At 35.7% G+C, this 20,778-nt stretch overlaps 1 protein-coding gene across 1 annotated transcript in view; it reads right to left on the reverse strand.

The window, feature by feature from the left end:
• The window catches only part of LOC102866592 (ankyrin repeat domain-containing protein 26-like), a 75,201-nt gene extending 55,484 nt beyond the window's left edge, over positions 1-19,717 (reverse strand). Inside the window, exons 1-6 of the mRNA XM_006887110.1 lie at positions 19,635-19,717; positions 16,045-16,078; positions 15,638-15,779; positions 11,391-11,595; positions 6,808-6,991; positions 3,140-3,280 (exon numbers count right to left, since the gene is read on the reverse strand). Coding sequence (XP_006887172.1) covers positions 3,140-3,280; positions 6,808-6,991; positions 11,391-11,595; positions 15,638-15,779; positions 16,045-16,078; positions 19,635-19,717 — 789 coding nt within the window. The remainder of the gene's footprint in view (positions 1-3,139; positions 3,281-6,807; positions 6,992-11,390; positions 11,596-15,637; positions 15,780-16,044; positions 16,079-19,634) is intronic.
• Positions 19,718-20,778: the final 1,061 nt, after the last annotated feature.

Here is a 20,778-nt window from a genome sequence, read left to right on the forward strand (position 1 = left end):
TATGACAGATAAAACTGGATAAATTATGTATATTGTATTGAAAGAGATGAGGGAAAGAACAGATTAGAAGTGATAATATGATTATTATGGTTAGCACAGGAATCCAGAATTAAGGTTGCATAGAGAAGTGTACTCGGGGTGGGGAGTGGGGGGAAGGGACATGGGAATTGTATACTAATGAAGGAATTTTTTTTTCTTTTTTTTTTTTCTGTCTTCGGAGGGGGAAGCGAACTGGTGGGGAGGGGTGAACAGGGAGAAAACTGCGGCAATGAATGAATGGAAATCCAAAACCTCTGTAAAAAATAAAAAAACAATAAATAGGTGTGTGAATGTTTAACTATACAATATACTAATACTACACAACTGACTATATAGTTTATTAAACAATTAATTTAATGAGAAAAAAAGAAAGAGAGGAGTGAACTGGGGGGGGATGGGCGGGGAGAGAAGTGCAGCAATGAATGAATGGAAATCCAAAATCTCTGTAAATGCTCATTAAAATTATTAAAAGAAAAGAAAACAAAAATTCTCACCACTGGACCAATAGCCAACACCACGACTGATGGAGGAAAAAAATGGAAGTTGTCAAGTACTTAATGTTATTTGGATCCACAATCAACAACCATGGTAACAGTAGCCAAGAAATCAAATGACATGTTGCACTGGGAAAATCTGATGTCAAGGACTTCTTCCAAGTGCTAAAGACCAATGATGCCAATTTAAAGACCAAGGTGAACCCAATCCAAGTCAGAATATTTTCTGTTGCTTCCTATGCATCTGAAAGTGAAAAATGAATAAAGATGACACTGATGCCTTTAATTGTGATGTTGTTGTTGTTAGATGCCATCAAGTTGAGTGACTCATAGTGATCTTATGACTAACAGATCTGAACCAAGACTTAGCTGTGCCATCTTCATCATTTCTGATATACCTGAGCCCATTGTTAGAGTTATTGTGCAAATTTTTCTTGTTGAGGGTCTTCCCCTCTTTTGTGGTCTCTCTACCTTTCCAAGCATGATGTCCTTTTCCAAGGAATAGCATCTCCTAGCAACATGTCCAAAGTATGTGAAACAAAGCTTCACCATCCTTGCTCCCAAGGAGCATTCTGACTGTACTCTTTCCAAGAGTTTTGAACATAACATGGACTACCAAGAAAACAAATGGGTCTCTCTTGGAGAGGGTGAAACCAACTTTCTCCTTGGAGGCTAGGATTTTGAAGCTCACATAGTTTGGGCATGTGGCTAGGAGAAGGACATTATGCTTGGAAGGGTGGAGACAACACAGGAGAGGAAGATAGATCCTAGATAAATGGATTGATACTGTAACTGGGACAATGGGGGTTGGTGTATCAGAATTAGTGGTACGGATTCAAAAACAGGGCAGGCTTCAGAGCTGCTGTGCTTAGGGTAGCTATGGGTCACAGGCAACTCGACAGCACACAACAACAAAACAACAACAACCGTTTGTTCTTTTGGCATGGAATATTCAGCATTCTTTTCCAACACTATAATTCAAAGGCATCAGTTTTCCTTCTGTCATTCTTATTCATTATCCAGGTCTTATGCATAGCAACTGATTAAAAAAGACCACGCGTGTATTAGGTTCACCTTAGTCTTAAAGCTGATGTGATCAATTTGAAGATGTCTGACAGCAGACTTGACCACAGGAATGATCTCTTGACTGCTGGTACCAAAAGTGTTGGCTGGGGAATCAAATAACATGAAATTGTTGACAATCTCAATCTTTCCTTTATCACGATACTGCTTATTGGTGCAGTGGTGAGGATTTTTGTCTTCTTGATGATGAGATGCAATCCATATGGAAGGCTGCAGTCTTTGATCTTCTGCAGCAAGTATTTTAAGTCCTCTTCACTTTCAGCAAGCACAGTTGTGTCATCTGCATAACACACAGATTGTTGATAAGTCTTCCTCTGATACTGCTCTCATCTTGTTCTTCATAGAGTAGTTTCTTGAATGATTTTCTCAGCATACATATTGAATAGGTATAGAGAAAGGATACAACCCTGATGTTCACCTTTCCTGGTGTTGGAGTGGAATGCTGAATATACCATGGATTGATGAATAAGCAAATAAGTCTGTTTTGAGAGAAGTACAATCAGGGTATTTATTTTTTTCAATTTTTTTATTATTTTAATAATTTTAATGAACATTTACAGAGATTTTGGATTTCCATTCATTCATTGCTGCATTCTTTCCCCGCCCAGCCCCATCCCCCCCTCCACTCCAGTTTGCTCCTCTCTTTGAAAAGTAAAAGAAACACTCCTTCCCTGGTACACAATCCCCTGCACCTCTCCCACCGCCCCAAGTACATTCCACTATGCAACCTTAATTGTGGACTCTTGTGATAACCATAATACCCTATCATACATTGCTTTGAAATTATTCTCTCCTTCATCTGTTTCAGTGCAGTATACACAATTTATCCAGTTTTTCTCAGTCTTTCCCCAACTCAGGGTATTTCTTAAAGGCAGGAATGGTGACACTTCATCTCATACACATTGGACATGTTGTCAGGAGGGGGCCAAGTGCTTGTAAAAAGACATCAGGCTGGGAAAAGTGGAGAGTCAACTAAAGAAAGAAAGACTCTCAACAAGATGGATTGATATAATAAGATGGACTGACATAGTAAGAATGGGCTCAAGCATATCAGAGATTGTAAGAATGGCCCAGGATAGGGCAAGGTTCAGATCTGTTGTTCACAAGGGTGTTATAAGTCGTAGTTGACTAGCTGGCATCTAACAACCAACAACAATTGATAGGTTAAGTTGCTAAAGGAACTCCTCATTAAGATATCAAGGGACTTAAATCATTGCCACCACATCCAGCAGGACATTTGTTATTGGTAGCCACTGTTTTGATATTATGGAAGGATTATAATTTCTTACAGAAAATATTTAGAGCCTGTCTGCTGTATGAGAGGACTATGAATGCCATTTGCTTTTTAATGCAAATAAATGGCTTTAAATTAAGAATGCTACTTTATCTAATAAGCCAAAACTCCCAGATATAGGATTTAAAAATCTGCTATACATTGCAAGATGCACATAGTTAGTTTTTAACATATACCAAAAAAACCCCCCCAAGTATAAAATGCATTTTTAAATAGTCAAAAGGAATACCTCAGAATTTGGTATAATTTTCTTTTGAACCATTTCTGTCTCCTTTTTGCAAATGTGACTACTCAGAATTCCATCTTGTAATACTTTTGCATTCTGTTCCTGAGAAAGTTGCTTCTGCATGTCATTTCGCTCTGTTATAACCTAAACATACATTTCATTAAATTTGGTCTCATACTTTTTTAAAAAAAGGCCTTAAAGACATAACTGTGAACAGAACATTTTTAAGAAGTCTATTAAAAGTGCTGGTAGTGTAGTTCATAGGGAGTTGCACTGCTTATTCAAAGACCTTGTCTCTTACTATTTTAAACAGCCCACATTTTCTCCTTGGGACAAAAAGAAGCAATCTACTTCTATGCACTAGAATTCCAGGGGAGGATCAGCTATGAGCTGGTTCCAACTTGGTGGCTCTGACTTATATATTAAATCATGAGGATCATATAACATGAGAATTTTCCAAATTTTATTAACAGAATGAGTTAAATTTGTCATAGAGCAATAGTTTTTAAACACATACAGAAGCTGTATTATGAAAGAATGTTTCTTTCCATAGCATTTAACTACATACCTTTTCAATCCGTATGCAGAACAGATCATCTGAGACGCTGGGCTGTACAAGGAAGAATGTGGCATCAGGATTGGTGGAAGAGTCATTAACAACCTGTGTTATGCAGATAACACAACCCTGCTTGCTGAAACTGAGGAGGACCTGAAGCACTTGCAGCCTCCTATATGGATTGAAGCTCAACATCAAGAACATCAAGAACATCAAGAACACAAAGATTCTCACCACTGGGCCAACTGGCAGCATCAGTATGGATGGTGAAGAGATTGAGATAACAGTTTTAGTTTACTCAGCTCCACAGTCAACACTCTTGGTACCAGCAGCCAGGAAATCAAGAGATGAATTGCATTGGGAAAGTCAGCTGTGAGGGACCTCTCAAGAGTACTGAAGTGAAACAACGTCAGGCTGGAGACTAAGGTGTGCCTCATCCAGGCTATAGTCTTCGCAATTACATGCTATGCATCGGAGAGTTGGACAGTGAATAGGGATGATAGAAAGAGAATTGATGCCGTTGAGCTCCGGTGCTGGAGAAGAGTGTTGAATATACCATGGAGTGCTAGGAGAACAAACAGGTTTGTCCTGGAGAAAGTGGATGAATTTCTTCCTTCATCATTATTGCCTCTTGATAATATGCTGTTTCTTGAAATTCTTCTGTGTCAGCCAATTCTTTTTGGTACAGTGACTGTATATTCCTTCTATCTTCTTTTAATGCTTCCTGAATCATTCAATATTTTGCCCATAGCATCCTTAATTTGCAACTCACAGCTTGAATTCATTCTTTAGTTCCTTCAGCTTAAGAAATGCAAAGTGAGTTTGGCCCTTTTGATTTTCTGACTCCAGCTCTTTGCACATTTCATTATAATACTTTGCCTTGTTTTCTAGAGTCCTTAGAACTGTCCTTAGAACTCTTCTATTCAGCTCCTTACTGTCTTGGTTTCTTCCCTTTGCTTGGGCTTCTTGGCACTCTAGTGCAATATTCAGAGTCTCTCCTGACATCCATTTTGGTCTTTACTTCTTCTTTAGTAATGACTTTTTGCATTCTTCAAGAACTATATTCTTGATATCTTCCCTGTGCTCATCTGGTCTTCATTCATTAGTGTTAAAGGCCTCAAACCTGTTCCTGAGTTGGTTTTTAAATTCATAGGGGATAGATTAAAGATCAAATTTTTATTCCTGTGGATATGACTTAAACCTTTTTAGAATTAATTTGACCTTGCATATAAGTAGTTGATGGTCTGATCCACAATTAGTACCTGGCTTAGTTTTCACTGCTGATATTGAACTTCTCCACTGATTCCTTCCACAGATGTAATACATCTGATTCCTATTCATACTATCATGTCTATAGTCTGCGTTTGTGTGTCTCATAAAAGGTTTTTGCTATGAATAAGTCATTGATTGTGCAGAATTCTATCATTCTATCCCCAGTCTCATATCTGACTCCAAGTCCATATTTTCTGACTACTTATCCTCTTCCTGGTTCCCAACTTTCACATTCCAGTCACCCATTATTATTAATGCATCTTGGTTACACGTTTGATTGATTTCTGACTGCAAAAGTTGGTAGAAATAATCTATTTCCTCCTCTTTGGCTCTGGTTGTTAAATTTGGCTCTGGCTGCAAAAATTTGAATGAAAGTGGTATTTACAGGTCTTCCTTGTATGCATATGGATAATATCCTGTCACTTATAATATTGTATTTCAAGATGGATCTAGAAATGGCCTTTTTAACAATGAAAGCAACCCCATTTTTTTTCTCACTTTTTCATCTCCAGCATATACTTAAACAATAATCATAAAATGAAGGAGTCTACAGGGAACTCTTGTGGCCTAATGGTCAGAAGCTGCACTGCAATCTCAAATTCACATGGTCCAAATCCACCAGCTGCAGGAGGAGGGCAAATTTCCTCTTGTGTGATTTACTGCCTCTGAAAACTCATTGGTGGGTCAGCTATGAGTTGATTTTGACTCAACAGCATACAACAACATGAACTGGGAGGACAAACATTGTGAAAATGATAATACTAATGAAACTATTGTCCAGATAAAATACAACCTTGATCCAGATCTGGCTATCATTCTTTAAAGAGATTGACAAAGTAATCAATAAATTTATATAAAGAAGAGAGAGACTCTGGATAAGCAAAGTACTACTGAGGACATGCTAGTAGGATTTTAAAATGGCACAACCACTATGCAAAGCAGTTTAGCATTTGCTTTGAAACTTAAGGAGGAATACCATTTGATTCAGCAATTCCACTCTTAAAAAACTCAAACTCACTGTGGTCAAGTGAGAATTAATTCATAAATGACCCTCCAGTGTGTTTTCAGAGGCTGTAAACCACACAGGAGGAGAATGCCCATCTTTCTTCCTTAGAGCAGCTGGTGGATTAGAACTGCCTGCTTTTGAGTTGACAGCATAACTCCTTAACCATTATGCCACCAGAACTCTCCTGGCTTTCCCTCTAGTAGGTGTGCATGCCAAAGAAAAAGCACTGCAACACAAAAAGATATATACATACATTTTTTTATTACAAAATTATTTATAATACCAAAGGGATTGTAACAAACAAGAATATTTAAGTGTCCACCATTAGACAAATGGCTAGAGAAATTATGGTACATCTACAGAATGAAGTTTTATGCAACATTAAAGAATGATAATGAATTCATGAAAAACTGAACAACACAACTTAAACTAGAGGAAATTATGCTGAGTGAAAAGAACTTAGTCAGAAAAGGATAAATATTGTCTAAGACCACTATACAAAAAAGTACAGAAGGGATTGCATACAGATAGAATCATTCGAGGATGGTTACCAAAGGGAAAGTAGTGCAAGAGGAATAAACATTTATGTATAGATATGATGGATGAAAAGAAAGGCAATATCCAGTAAGAGACTGATTATATGTTAAAGTTAATTGACTATATTGATGAATTGTAATTAATATTACAATGACTGAAGTAATGATTAATCAAATCTGTAAATTTTCATTTAAATGAAAAAAATTCAATTTAAAAATAAGATGAAATGAATGGAAGAGGCATCATAAATAATACACAAATAAATAAAGTTAGAACAACAAATATTTACAAATAATTTACCTGGTTCAGATTATTTCTTACAGTCTTCAATTCCACATCTAGCATTCTAAGAGTGATTTCAAGTTGTTGTTTCATTTCAACTTCTTTACTATATTGTTCTTCTTTTTTTTTAAATTGATGTCTAATTTTTTCACATAGCATGTCAGCATTTCTTCTTTTCTCTTCTTCTTGTTTTAAGGCAAATCTGTAGTCAGACAAGCATACTTTAAAATTAATTTTGCTAGGAAATAAAAATTTCATTCTGTTTTTGCTTTTTTTTTAATTTTTATTTTTATTATTTTTGTGTGAATGTACCGTCAAATCAGATCTGACTGGTACAGGAGGAGATTGTCCCTCCTTCCCCAGCAGAACATCTGGTGGATTCGAACTGTACGCCTCTGAAATTGTAGTTGCAGCTCCTTGCCACTAGGCCACCAGAGCTCCCCTGTTTTTGCTTTTTATATGTTGGTTTATTACTCAATGTTTGAAATTTTAGTTGTTGGATTCTTTTGTTGTTGTTTCGTTCCTAGTTCTCCTATTTTTAATTTTTCATTTGGATCTTTCCGAAGAGGAGCTATATTTAAAGACCATTTTGATAAGTGGTAGGTTTTATTATAAGTAAGTATGATATGATATGATATGATATGATATGATATAATTAATAGAATAGAATAGATATTATAGGAAAGGAATTTTGTAATTATTCAGTAAAGTTAGAGTTGACAATGATCTTTTTCTTTACTGATACAGATATAATTATACCTTTCTTAAAGCTGATAATTATGCAACAATGAATGAATGAATGGAAATCCAAAGTCTCTGTAAACTTTCATTAAAATAAAAAAGGAGCAGATAATTAAGAATTAATGAGTTAACAAATGAAGTTGTTTAAAGTTAAAAAATTCGCTAGAAATAAGAGCTTCAGAATTTCACCAAGACAAATATTACAGACCCTGGCTCACGAAAAGAAGGGTCCTGGGTGCCATTACTAGAGACCACATTACTGGGAATTTTTCAGTTCCCTGTAAAGACTCTGCTAAGATGGAAGTGACCTCTCTCTTCAATCCTCAGGAGAAGACCCAAGTATACTGCTATTAACCACTGAGACACAATCAAGGAGTAGAATAGCAACCCAGTATTGAAGATGAAATGTTCCTGGGCAAGATTTCTAGGAAGTTCTCAGCTTCCCTCTAAGGCTTTGTCAGCTTGAAGGAAAGGGGGGCAAAGGAGGGAGAAACATAAACCCCTATCCACTGTCACAGAAGCAGCAGGCAGAATCAAACATCCTGGGGGAAAATCCAACAACAAACCAACAAACCTTCTAAAAGAAAGCAAAGCCTATATATATAGAGAACCCAGTGAATATCTCAGAGACAGGAAGTCCGATGAAATATGCATATGGGAAGTTCTAAGAACTAGTACTGACAAAGTTATAAATATTAGAAGAAAGAGTTGAAGACATTAGTAAAGAGCAATAAGAAAGGGGAGGAAATCATCACAAGAGATAATAAAATCAGCAAAGTACTAGAAACAACAGAAAAGCATAGAAATATAATCCAGAATATCAAGACTGAAAAAGCAGAAATTCTCAACATGATGGAGGCACAAAAAGTTAGAAAAGAAGAGATGGAACAGAGTTAGAAGACAAAAACCTCAATGACAACTTAAAAGAAGAAAAACCAGTGAGAAGACAGAAAGCAAATGAAGAAACCATTTAATCATTTGGAGTGACATCAAACAAAACAGCGTAAGTGCTATTAGAATTCCAGAAGAGGAGGTTAAAAAGAAAACAAAACAGAGAAAATTGTGGGAGAGTCATTAGAACAAAACTTTCTGGTTTAATGAAAAACAAGGAAATACACATTCTAGAAATGCAGCAAATGCCACATAGATTAGACCCCAAAAGAAAAAAAAAAGATACACATGATTGTAAAACTGTCTCAGAAATAAAAGACAAGGACAGAATAATAAAAGCATCTTGAGAAAAACAAAGAGTCACTTACAAAGAAGATACAATTAGATTATAGTATAACTTCTCAGCAGAAAACAGAGAAAGAAGACAGTGGGATGGTATATATAAAAGGTTGAAAGAAAACAACTGCCAGCCATGCATACTGTACCCAGCAAAGCTGTCCATCATATATGAAGCAGAAATTAGGTCGTTTTTAGACAAACAGGAACTTAGGGAATTCATGAAAACAAGACCAACTCTACAGGAAATATTAATGGAATTCTTTTACACAGAGATAGCAGAGTAAAGTGGATGGACCAGAGTGATCAGCAATAACAACAAAAGAAATGAAGCAAAATGGAAATGATAAAATCTAGTCTTTCAATAATCACACTCACACCATAAAACTAGGAATTAACAAGAAGAGAATAAAAGGGTAAAAAACCACTCACATGGAAGCTCTGTAACACTATTGGATTGTAGAAGATGTAAAAAGTGAAACCAAAAAGCTCCTCAAAACAAATGAAAATAAAAATACAACACATCAAAACCTCTGGGATAAAAAAACAAACAAAACACCCCCCGCCCCAAAAAAACCACAACAAAACAAACCCTCTGGGATACAGCTAAGACAGTCCTCAGGGGGAAGTTCATAGCAATAGGCAAGCACACACAAAAAGGAGGAGATAAATTAACAACTCAATTCCTCCACCAAATAGAAAAATAACAACAGTCTAACCCCACAGCCTCTAGAAGAAAGGAAATTCTAAGGACAATGGCTGAAATAAATGAGATAGAAAATAATTGAAACCATCAACAAAACCAGAAATTGGTCAAAAAAATTAATAAACTAAATGCACCATTGGCAAACTTAAGAAAGACACAACTAACTTGAATAAGAAATGAAAGTGGTAACATTACAACAGAATCAGCCAAAATTAAATCTATAATATCAGAATATTATTAAATTGTATGTTGTTGTTGTTGTTGTTATGTGCTGTTGAGTCATTTGTGACTCATAGCGACCCTATGTACAACAGCCCTAAACTCTGCTCTATCCTGTGCCAATCGCATTGCCTCTGGCACACTCATCCCGATTACCCCAGTCACTGAATCAATCCACCTCATAGAGGGTCTTCCCCTCCTGCGCTGTCCCTCTACTCGACCCAGCATGATGTCCCTCTCCAAAGACCTGTCTCTCCTTGCAACTTGTCCAAAGTATAATATATTAAATTATATACTTTAATAAATTAGAAAGCCTACAGAAAATGGAGAAGTGGAACAACACTTGAACAGACCCATCCCAAAGAAGAAATTGAGCAGTTATAAAAAGACAAATTGCCCTTCCCCAACAACAACAAAAATGTCCTGGTCCAGATGGCTTCACAGGTGAATTCCAGTAAACATTTAGAACCAAACTATTACTAGTTCTACTTGAATAATTTCAATAATAGAAAAAGAAGTAATATTCCCAAAATCATTCTATGAAGCAAACATAACCCTAATACCAAAACCATGAAAAGGCATAAGACCAAGAGCTTTTATGTAAGTAGCTTGTGTATGAGAAAATTGTTAAGCAAAATAATCAATAATCATTTTATTGTTGTTATGTGCCAATGAGTTGCTTGTGACTCATAATGACCCTATGTACAACAGTCCTGAAAACTTCTCTATCCTGTGCTATGCACGCTAAATAAAACACTGCAAACATTTTTATAAAATATGTTTTATATATTTATATAAATAAATTTTAGAAAAAGTCATTTTGTATTCTGCTGACAGATATGAAATAAATATAAACAACATGTAAAACAATTTAGAAGTGTGAATTGAAGATCTTTTAAAAAAATATCTGTACTTTAACCAAATCATTTTATTGTCAAAGAATTTCTTCAAAGTAAATAACCATGAAAGAGTTTTATATAAATACTTTCTTAATAAGACAAATTATAGGAGAGAAAAACATCCACCCAACATTCAATTTCTGAAGTAATTAATGAGATTTTTGTATGGTGGACTTCCATATAACCACTTAAGCTATGTTTTGGAGAAATATATATTTACTTGTTAGTGTAAGTGTTCTAACTTATATTTACTCTATAACTCTAACTGGATTTACTAAATGATATTAAAACGAATTCTTGTTGTTATTGTTCTGTATTGTTGACTTAGAATCAACCCATAGCTGACCGTCAAGTGGGTTTTCAAAGATAATAAATAGCATAGAAGGAGGCTGTCCATCCTTCTCTCACAAAGCAGCTGATGGATTCAAACCATGTGCCTTTGGGATTGCAGTGCAGTAAGGGCTCTATTGGCCTACTGGTAAGGAGTTGTGCTGCCAACCCAAAGGCATGTAGTTCGTATCCGTTAGCTGCTCCATGGAAGAAAGATGGGCAATCTCTTCCAATGTGATTTTCTGCCTCTGAAAACCCACTAGAGCTAAGAGTCAGTTCCAACTCAATGGTACATAACAATAACAATTCACTACAAAGAACTGGGATTATTTTCAAGGATTTCATACTCTACTTACTCTACAAATCTAATAACTTTTCTCCCTTGTAAAACTTCAGTTGCAAACTTCAAAAATTCTCCTACATATTGGTTGTATTAAAATAAATAACTCCAATATTCGTGTAAAACTAAAATTTTATACCTTAAATTGTTGACCTCTCGTTCCCATTCTTTGTTTTGATGCTCCAACTGTAATATTATCTGTTTTGAGTCAACTCGTACTCGACTAAATTTAGTTTTAAACTTTTCATTTTTGGTTGTATATATGTCACAGTGATATTTTTGAAGTTCCAATTTTTCTTCACATGAAGAAACTGTATGTTGGAGTTTCATTAGATTAACAGAATCTGCATTGGGAAAAATGAAGATAGGGATAATATGTATAAATATTTTTTGTGTACAAAGGACTATGTATTTTCATTTTCACTCATTCATACAATTAATAAATACACAGAATCATTGTACCAAAAAGATTTGGCTGACACAGAGCCATTTCAGGAAACAGCTCAAGAAATAGCAAGAAACATTGGTAATAAAGGAAAATGTTCAAGATACACTGAAATCACTGGCAAAAAATAAGTCCCCAGGAATTGATGGAATATCAATTGACATATTATATGAAACAGATGGTGCTTTGGATGTGCTCTCCAGGGTATGCCAAGAAATCTAGAAACTGACTGGAAGATATTCATACTTACTTGTATTCCCCCAAAAGAAGACCCAATAGAAGGTGGAAATTACTGTACAATATAATTATTAATATCATATGTAAGTAAAACCTTGCTGAAGATCATTCAGAAATTACTAAAACAATGCATTGACAAAGAACTTCCAGATATCCAAGTTGGATTTGGAGGAAGCCATGGTAGTACAGATATCATTGCTGAGGGCAGATGGATCTTGGCTTAAAGAAGAGAGTACCAGAAAGATGTCCATTTGTGTTTTATTGACTATGCACAGACATTTGACTATGTAGATCATGACAAACTATATTGAAAAGAATTGGTATCCCAGAATGCTTAATTGTACAAACACAGCAAGGGAACACTGAATGGTTTAAAATCAAGAAAGGTTTCTATAAGGAATTTATCCTTTTTCCATGCAGATGCTGAACAAATAATTTAAGATAGGTATACTTTATGAAGAAGAATGAGGCCTCAGGTTTAGCAGAAGACTCATTAACAACCCACATTATGAAATTTACACAACTTTGTTTGCTAAATGAGGAGGAATTGAAGAGCTAGCTGCAGAAGATCAAGGACTATAGCTTTAAATATAGATCAACATCAAGAAAACAAAAGTTCATACCACCAGACCAATCGAAAATATCATGTTAGATGGGAAAGAGATTGAAGTTGTCAATGATTTCATCTTGTTTGGATCCACAACCAACACCCTTGGTACTAGCAGTCAAGAAATCAAAAGATGAATCACATTGAGAAAATCTGCTGTCGGGGATGTCAGCTTAAAGTCTAAGATGCACCTGATCTGAGTGATGAACTTTTCAATTCCTTATAATGCTTCTTAAAGTTGTAGACTGACTAAGGGCAACAGAAGAAGAATCAATGCCTTTCAGTTGTGGTACAGAAGTGTACTGAACATTCCATGGACCAAGAGAATAAACAGGTATGTCTCTGAGAAAGCAAAATCAGAGTGTTCTTTTTAGACAAGGATGGTGGAGGTTTGTCTAACATATTTTGGGAGTGCTATTAAGAGGGACCAGTTCTTGAAGAAGACATCATGCTTGGAAAGGTGGAAGGTCGGCATAAGATAAGAAGATTCTTGACACAGTGACTGAAGCTATCCATGGGTTCAAGTGTGTTGGTGATGGTGAGGATGACATAGGATAAAACAGGTTTCAGATCTGTTGTTTATAGGGTCTCTATGAGTTGAAGGTGACTTTATCACAGATAAAGACATCTATAATGTGAAAGACATTATACTGAGCTCTACAGTTATACAGACTAGTAGAGATCACTACATTTTTTTAGCTCAAATAGATGCTGTCAATGTTGGTTTCAACTCACAAGTGATCTATTGATGACAGAACAAAATCTTGTTCAGTCCTGTGCCATCCTCAAAATCTCTCTTGAGCTTAAGCCCACTGTTGCAGTCCTTGTGCCAATCCATTTCAAGAAGGGCCATTCTCTCTTTTGCTGACACTTTAACTTTACTAAGCATGATGGCTTTCTCCAGGGACTTGCAACTCCTGATAACTTGCCCCAAGTATTTGCAGAGAAGGTGTTAAAAGTTATTTTACTCTGTTACTAAACTCTATTTGTATAAAAAGTTAAGTAGAGGCATAAAAGACTCAAGACAAGCAAGTATAGACCCAAATTACATTATCAAAGATGAAAAATACACTGACTGGAAATGAAAGCAGATTTGTTTTTGCTTATGTATGCCATGAAGTCGGAATCTACTCATAGCTAACCATCCATTGAGTTTTCAGCTGTAAACTGCATGGGAGGAAAGAGCTCATCCTTCACTAATGAAGCAGCTGGTAGATTTGAATCACGTGCCTTTGGGATTGCAGTAAATTTTCTTACCATTAGGCCACTAGAGCTCCCTAAAAGCAGATTAGATATTGAAAGAAAATTGTAAAATAGAACTATTACTGAACTGTGCGAAAACTTGAAACAGTTAATAAACAAGTTTCCAAAGATACAGAAGATAAAACAAAAATAAGAATAAAACAATGGTGAAAACTTTTCAGACCTAAATGATTGGGGGTGGGGAGGGGAGGTGAATCCACAGACACAAAAAGTTAAAAAAACCCTCAAGCACAAAAAAGAACTGAAGAAAGTGTACCAAGGCACACTCTAATCTAATTGCTAAAGTCTGTGATAAAGAAAAAATTTCAAAAGCATCCTGAGAAAGGAAGGCATGTTATGTCCTGAGGGGCAAAGAAGGATGAAATAATATTTATCAAAAGCATGCAGTTTAGCACACTAAAGCTGTTGAAAAACAAAATGTTCAAATGCAAAAATAACTTTCTATGGAACTAGCATGGACTTAGAGAAAAAGAGATATGAAACCAGAAAAATTAGAGGATTGTGGTCTTTAACCTTATAGTCAAAATAATTGCTGATTCTTAAAACAATGTCATATAAGTGTTCATATCTGGATTTTAAAAAACTTAGTAATTATTAAATTACTTTATGTGCTTCCAGTGCATGTTATGAATTGGAAAGATGAACTCTGTTGCTCTGTGGTACAAAACTGAATAAAATTTGAGAGTCTTAGTATATTATTTTTGTAATATGCCCTCAAGTTAGAAGTAACTCATAGGTAAGTAACATTTAGCATTTTTTCAGCAACTGTAAATCATATGGCAGGGTTGTGTCATTTGCATAATGCAAGTTATTGATAAGTAACAAGGTTCTTTCATAACAAGGTTTTATCTTTTTTAAAAAAAATTTTTTTCTTTATTATTTTTGTGCGTGTGTACCATCAAATCAGATCTGACTGGTACAGGAGGAGATTGTTCCTCCTTCTCCAGCAAAGCATTTGGTGGATTCGAACCGCGTACCTCTGGGACTGCAGTGCAGCAGTGCAGCTTTTTGCCATTAGGCCACCAGACCTTGTCTTTTTAAAATAAATAAATTTATTTATTTATTTACTTACTTACTTACTTACTTACCTACCTACCTACCTACCTACAATCTTGAGGCCACATTTCTCCTCATACAGCCCAGGCTCCCGGATAATCTGTTCTGCATATATATTGAAAAGGTAGGGAGATAGGACACATTCTTGGCATACAATCTTCCTAATTTTGAATCATGCAGTGCTTCCTTGCTCTGTTCTGATGACTGCTTACTGGTCTAAGTATAGGTTTTGCATAAGCACAATCAAGTGTTCTGGGATTCCCATTCTTTTCAGAGTCAGCCACAGTTTGTTGTGATCTATATAGTCAAATGCCTTTGCATAGTCAATAAAACACAAATAGACATTCGTCTGGTACTCCCTGCTTTCAGTCAAGATCCATCTGACATTAGCTATAATATCCCTAGTACCATGGCACATAACAACATAACAACAACAAATCATGTGGGAACAGATTATCCATCTTTCTCCTACAGAGCAGCTAGTGGATTTGAACCATCTGCTTTTGGATTGACAGCACAATTCCTTATCCAATAAGCCACCAGAGAGCCCCATATCTTACTATGTTGTTGCTATGTGCTGTTGAGTAAGAAATGACTCACAACTGACTCTCGAGATGGTTTTCAGAGGCAATTAATCGCATGGGAGGAGATTGCCCATCTTTCTCCTGGGGAGCAGCTGGTGGATTTGAACCTCTTGCCTTTGGGACTGCAGCCACCTTCTTATCACTGGCCACCTAAGAAGATATAAAAAGGCTGTATATTTATACTAGGAGCCTACCTTTTAAATCCATTCCAAGTTCTTCTTTTTTCAACACAAAACTACTAGAATCAGAGTTAAAGGATGTACAATCCTCTAAAGCTGTTCTGGAAGACTGGGTAAAGTTATCAGAGTTGTCCACAGAATTAATTTGCTCTTGAATCTATAAAGTAAATAATAGTATGGTCTCAAAATAGTTAAAGCAAATATTAAGTTTATAGGAGTAGTAAATATTCATCTTTCTACAAAACTTTTTATCTAAAAGAATTAATTTTTATCAGAAAGACATCTTTAATGTATGTTTCTTCATCGCTTTTCCCAATTAAATATCTTTTCTATTATTGTAAAAACTGTTTTCTACTTTTTCAGCTTATCTTTAACAAATGTAATATATAATAATATTGTAAATAATTTTTTTGTTACAGTACCTTTCTCATTTCATTAGATATTTTCTTTGCAGGCCTATAAAACAAATAATTCCCTTTAATAAACAAAATTTAAAAATACCTAAAATTATCCTTTACATATAAAATTTCAAAAATTTTCATTTCTTTCTAATATTAACAAAAATATTTACAGGTAATTTAAAACAATCATTTGCTACAAAATAAATTACAGTATAAATAAAAACATTAACACTAAAGGATAAAGGAAATATCTAAATATATTATTAAGGATGATCTAAATTTATATCAAGTTTAAGAACAAGTCAAAACAAAAGGAAAAATGTAACTTAACTTTTATTATTTGCTACCAAAAAATAAAACTTTTTTTATTATTTTCAATAAAAACATCTTACTTGGTAATTCTACTTTGTTATGAAGAAATTGTTTTAATGGTAACTTTTCTGGATATAACATGAATTATTTTAAGCATTTTGCATATCTCAACCATTTTAATCTTCACAACAATTTTATGAAGGAGGTAAAACATATCACAAAAGAAAAAGTAAGACATAGAAAGGCTAAAAAGTAACTTGCCCAAGATCATAAAATTATCTGGCCAGTGGAAAAGCCAGAATAACGACGTGCAATTCTGGCTCCAAAGCATAGGACTCACAAACACCGTACTACTTTTAAGTGCTTTTCTTATTTATTGTTGTTGTTGATTGCCTTGGAGTCAGCAAATCTTAGAGACCCTATGAACAAAAGGCCTGAAGCCCCTTTACAACTATCTACATTTATCAAAGTTCATAGAGTTTCCAGAGGCATGATGCTTAAGTAATAGAACAGCAAATAAATGCATATTGCCATTCTATTCATGGTTATACTTACAGAAAAAAGATCTGAATCTTGTAAAAAATTTTTAATTAAAAAGACTTTATAACTAGGCAACATTTTAAAAATATTTTCAATAGCTCTCACATTACCAGGCATTTTTTTCAGTCAATTGTTTATTTGGGTATTCAAAAATACTTACTAAAACAAAGTATGTGGTAACAACAGGTATGTATAGGAAAACATAGTTTTTTATACTCTAGGACTTTATAATGCAAAAGTTTGTTGTTGTTATGTGCCGTCGCGTCATTTGCGACTCATAGCGACCCTATGTACAACAGCCCTAAACCCTGCTCTATCCGGTGCCAATCTCATTGCCTCTGACACACCCATCCCAATTACCCCAGTCACTGAATCAATCCACCTCATAGAGGGTATTACCCTCCTGCGCTGTCCCTCCACTCTGCCCAGCATGATGTCCCTCTCTAAAGACCTGTCTCTCCTTACAACATGTCCAAAGTATGTCAGGCAAAGCCCCAGAATCCTTGCCTCCAAGGAGCAGCCTGGTTTAACCCTCTCTAGGATGACTCTGTTTGTTTTCTTGGCAGTCCATGGTACATTCAATACTCTTCTCCAGCACCACAGCTCAAAGGCATCAATTCTCGTTCTATCCTCCCTAGTCATTGTCCAACTCTCTGATGCATAACAAGTGATTGCAAAAACCATGGTCTGTATCAGGCGCACCTTAGTCTCCAGAGAGACACCGTTGCTCTTGAGTACTTTAGAGTGGTCCCTAACCACAGACTATCCCATCGCAACACGTTTTTTTATTTCCTGGCTACTGGTGCCAAGAGCGTTCACCGTGGAGCCGAGCAGACTGAAGCTGTGAACACTCTCAATCTCTTCACCATCCATCCTGACGCTACCGATTGGTCCAGTGGTAAGAATTTTTGTCTTCTTGACATTGAGCCTCAGTCCATACTGAAGGGTGAAGTCCTTGACCGTCTGCAGTAAGTGTATGAGGTCCTCCTCAGTTTCAGCGAGCAGGGTTGTGTCATCTGCATAACGCAGATTGTTGATAGATCGTCCACCAATCCTAACGCCTCGCTTCTCCTCATAGAGCCCCGCCTCTCGGATAATCTGCTCTGCATACAGGTTGAAAAGGTATGGAGACAGGACACATCCCTGGCGTATGCCCTTCCCAATTTTGAACCATGCAGTGTTGCCCTGCTCTGTTCTGACAACTGCCTCTTGGTCCAAGTATAGGTTTTGCATTAGTACGATTAAATGTTCTGGGATTCCCATTCTTCTCAGAGTCAGCTAGTTTGTTATGATCCACGCAGTCAAATGCCTTTGCATAATCAATGAAACATAGATAGACATTCTTCTGATATTCTCTGCTTTCAGGTAAGATCCATCTAACATCAGCTACAATGTCCCTAGTACCACGACCCCTTCTAAACCCAGCCTGGACTTCTGGCAGTTCTCTGCTGATGTACTCTTCAGTAGAATCTTGCTTGCATGTGAAATCAATGATATTGTTCTGTAGTTTCCACACTCAGTTGGGTCGCCCTTCTTTGGCAAGGGAACAAATATAGACCTCTTCCAGTCAGTTGGCCAAGTGGTTGTTCTCCAGATTTCTTGGCACAACTTGGTGAGCACATTCACGGCAGCATCTGTTAGCTGAATTATGTCATTTGGTATACCATCTATTCCGGGGGCAAAAGTAGTAATTTATAATAGATTGTCAATAGCTTATTTTTCCATTGTACATATAACAATATTCTCCCCTTCCATCCGGAATCTTAACTACAATTAAGCCAATATAACCTGAGCTTTTTACAGTGACTTACAAAATCATAGTCATGTGTGATGATATTGTAAAGCACTGAAGTCTTTAAAATTCATAAAGAAATTATAAGATTCCATTCAGCATATGGCCTAAGTGAATATATGTTCATTATTACACAATCTTTAGAAAAATCTATGCATTAGAGTATAACTTTAAATGACCATGTATATATTAAATCGTATAAGAATATACCATTATTAATCATTCTGAATAAAATAATCTCTCCTCAAAAAAACTAGAAATGTAAGAGGTGAGGAAAAAGCATGGGCAAAGTTACAAAATAGATAAATTATTTTAAAAACACAACTATGCATGAATAGAGGGAGGTTTCTAGGCCTAGTGGGTATGGATTTGTGCTGCCAATCCAAAGGCAGGCAGTTTGAATCCACTAGACACTCCATGGGAGAAAGATAGACAATCTCTTCTCATCTTACGGTCTCTGAAAATCCTCTGGAGGTTGGTTTTGACTGGATGGCAACGAGACACAGATACATGAACAGAAACAGTAGACTGTATTGGTATTGTATGAAACAGCCAGTTTTTAATATTCAAAAGTACAAACTAAATATAATAATGATGCTCTCCTTTACTGGGTAATTAGCATGTTTATATGAAACCTCCAAGCTTAAGAAAAAGAAAATGTTCTTTTAAACCCTATCTTCTTATCACCCAATTCTCTATTGTCTTTCCTGGCAGAAAGTTCTACAATCATCCATTGCAGTTGGCTTCCATCCCAGCATTTACTGGCGACGCTCCTTAGCAAAGTCACCCACACTCTTCTTAATGAGCTCTTTAGATAGACTGTAATAGTTTCATTCAAAAAAAATTTCTAAATTTTTTAAATAGTTTTATTTTTTGTGACCTTGACTTGATGACTTGGTCCTGCTTTATTTCTAAATAACCACTGCATTCATTCCTTCAGAAGGAATTAAAAATTTATATTGGTTACCTTGCTGTAAGCTGATCTGTTTCAGTCAAACTGTAGTCATCAGTCAATTGTAAGACACCAGTTACTGAGTTAGCCTTTTCCATCACTTGTGTAACTGTAGGTTCTTTAGAGGTCCAGTTTTTACATTCCCTTTTGTCCTTGATATTCAATCCAGAAGCACTACTTTTAAAAACAGATTTATAAAAACCAATGTTTCTAATAATACTACTGGCAAAGGACAAAAAAGCATCATTTTTTAAAAAAGATTATATTGGTTTGCATACAATATTTTTATACATTATTTCACATGAGCCTTCATTCACACTGTTTCATATAATCATTCCCATTCATTGTGTTTCAGAAAATTAATCATTAATGAACTAGGGTCACCATTATCCCATCTTATCCCTTCCCTTAACCCACCAAATTGTGTGACCCTATGATGGCCCCCTTGCCCATCCTCACCTCTACAAATAACCAATTTTTAAATATTCTAACTCTTCCCCGTCTTATATCACTAACACAAAAACCAGTTAGGACATATACTAAATACAAACAAGCAAAAATGTTTGGCCTGCTCCAAAAGGCAAGTCAATATATAATAGTACAGCATGGTCAATTGAGAGTTTGTGGAGGTTTTTGTTTGGTATTACGGTGTTTTTTAAAATTAGGTGAGCTCCATACAACATAAGGGAAGAATACTGAGGAGACATTTTAGGGAGATATCTTGGAGGAAAAAAAATTGTTGAGAATTGATGCCAAAAGAGTATTAAAAAAAAAAAAGACCAGTAAGCAATACAATGGTCAAATCTAAACAGTTAATAACAGTGGTTTAGCCTTGTATGGCACAAAAGCAATGGAGAGAAATATTCTGAAGGCAGAAGTGGAAAATATGCTGACAGATCAGAAGTGGGATGTAAGAAAAAGACAAAAGTTAAAGATGACACCACAGTTTTTGGAGGAACAATTGAAATAAAAGCTTCCATTAATTTAAACTGGAAAACATTTATGTGAAGGGTAAATAAAAAGGAGGCTATGAGTGGCATGTTTGAGACACTTGTTAACTATCCAAAGACATATGATAATCTGATATATAGTTCTTAAGTTCAGGAGAGAGATCTGTGCAGAAGGCAGAAATTTGAGAACCAATGGTATATATTGTTAT

Source organism: Elephantulus edwardii, unplaced genomic scaffold (assembly GCF_000299155.1).
Source record: "Elephantulus edwardii isolate Elephantulus edwardi_28Jun2011 unplaced genomic scaffold, EleEdw1.0 scaffold00054, whole genome shotgun sequence".
Lineage (NCBI taxonomy): Eukaryota > Metazoa > Chordata > Mammalia > Macroscelidea > Macroscelididae > Elephantulus > Elephantulus edwardii.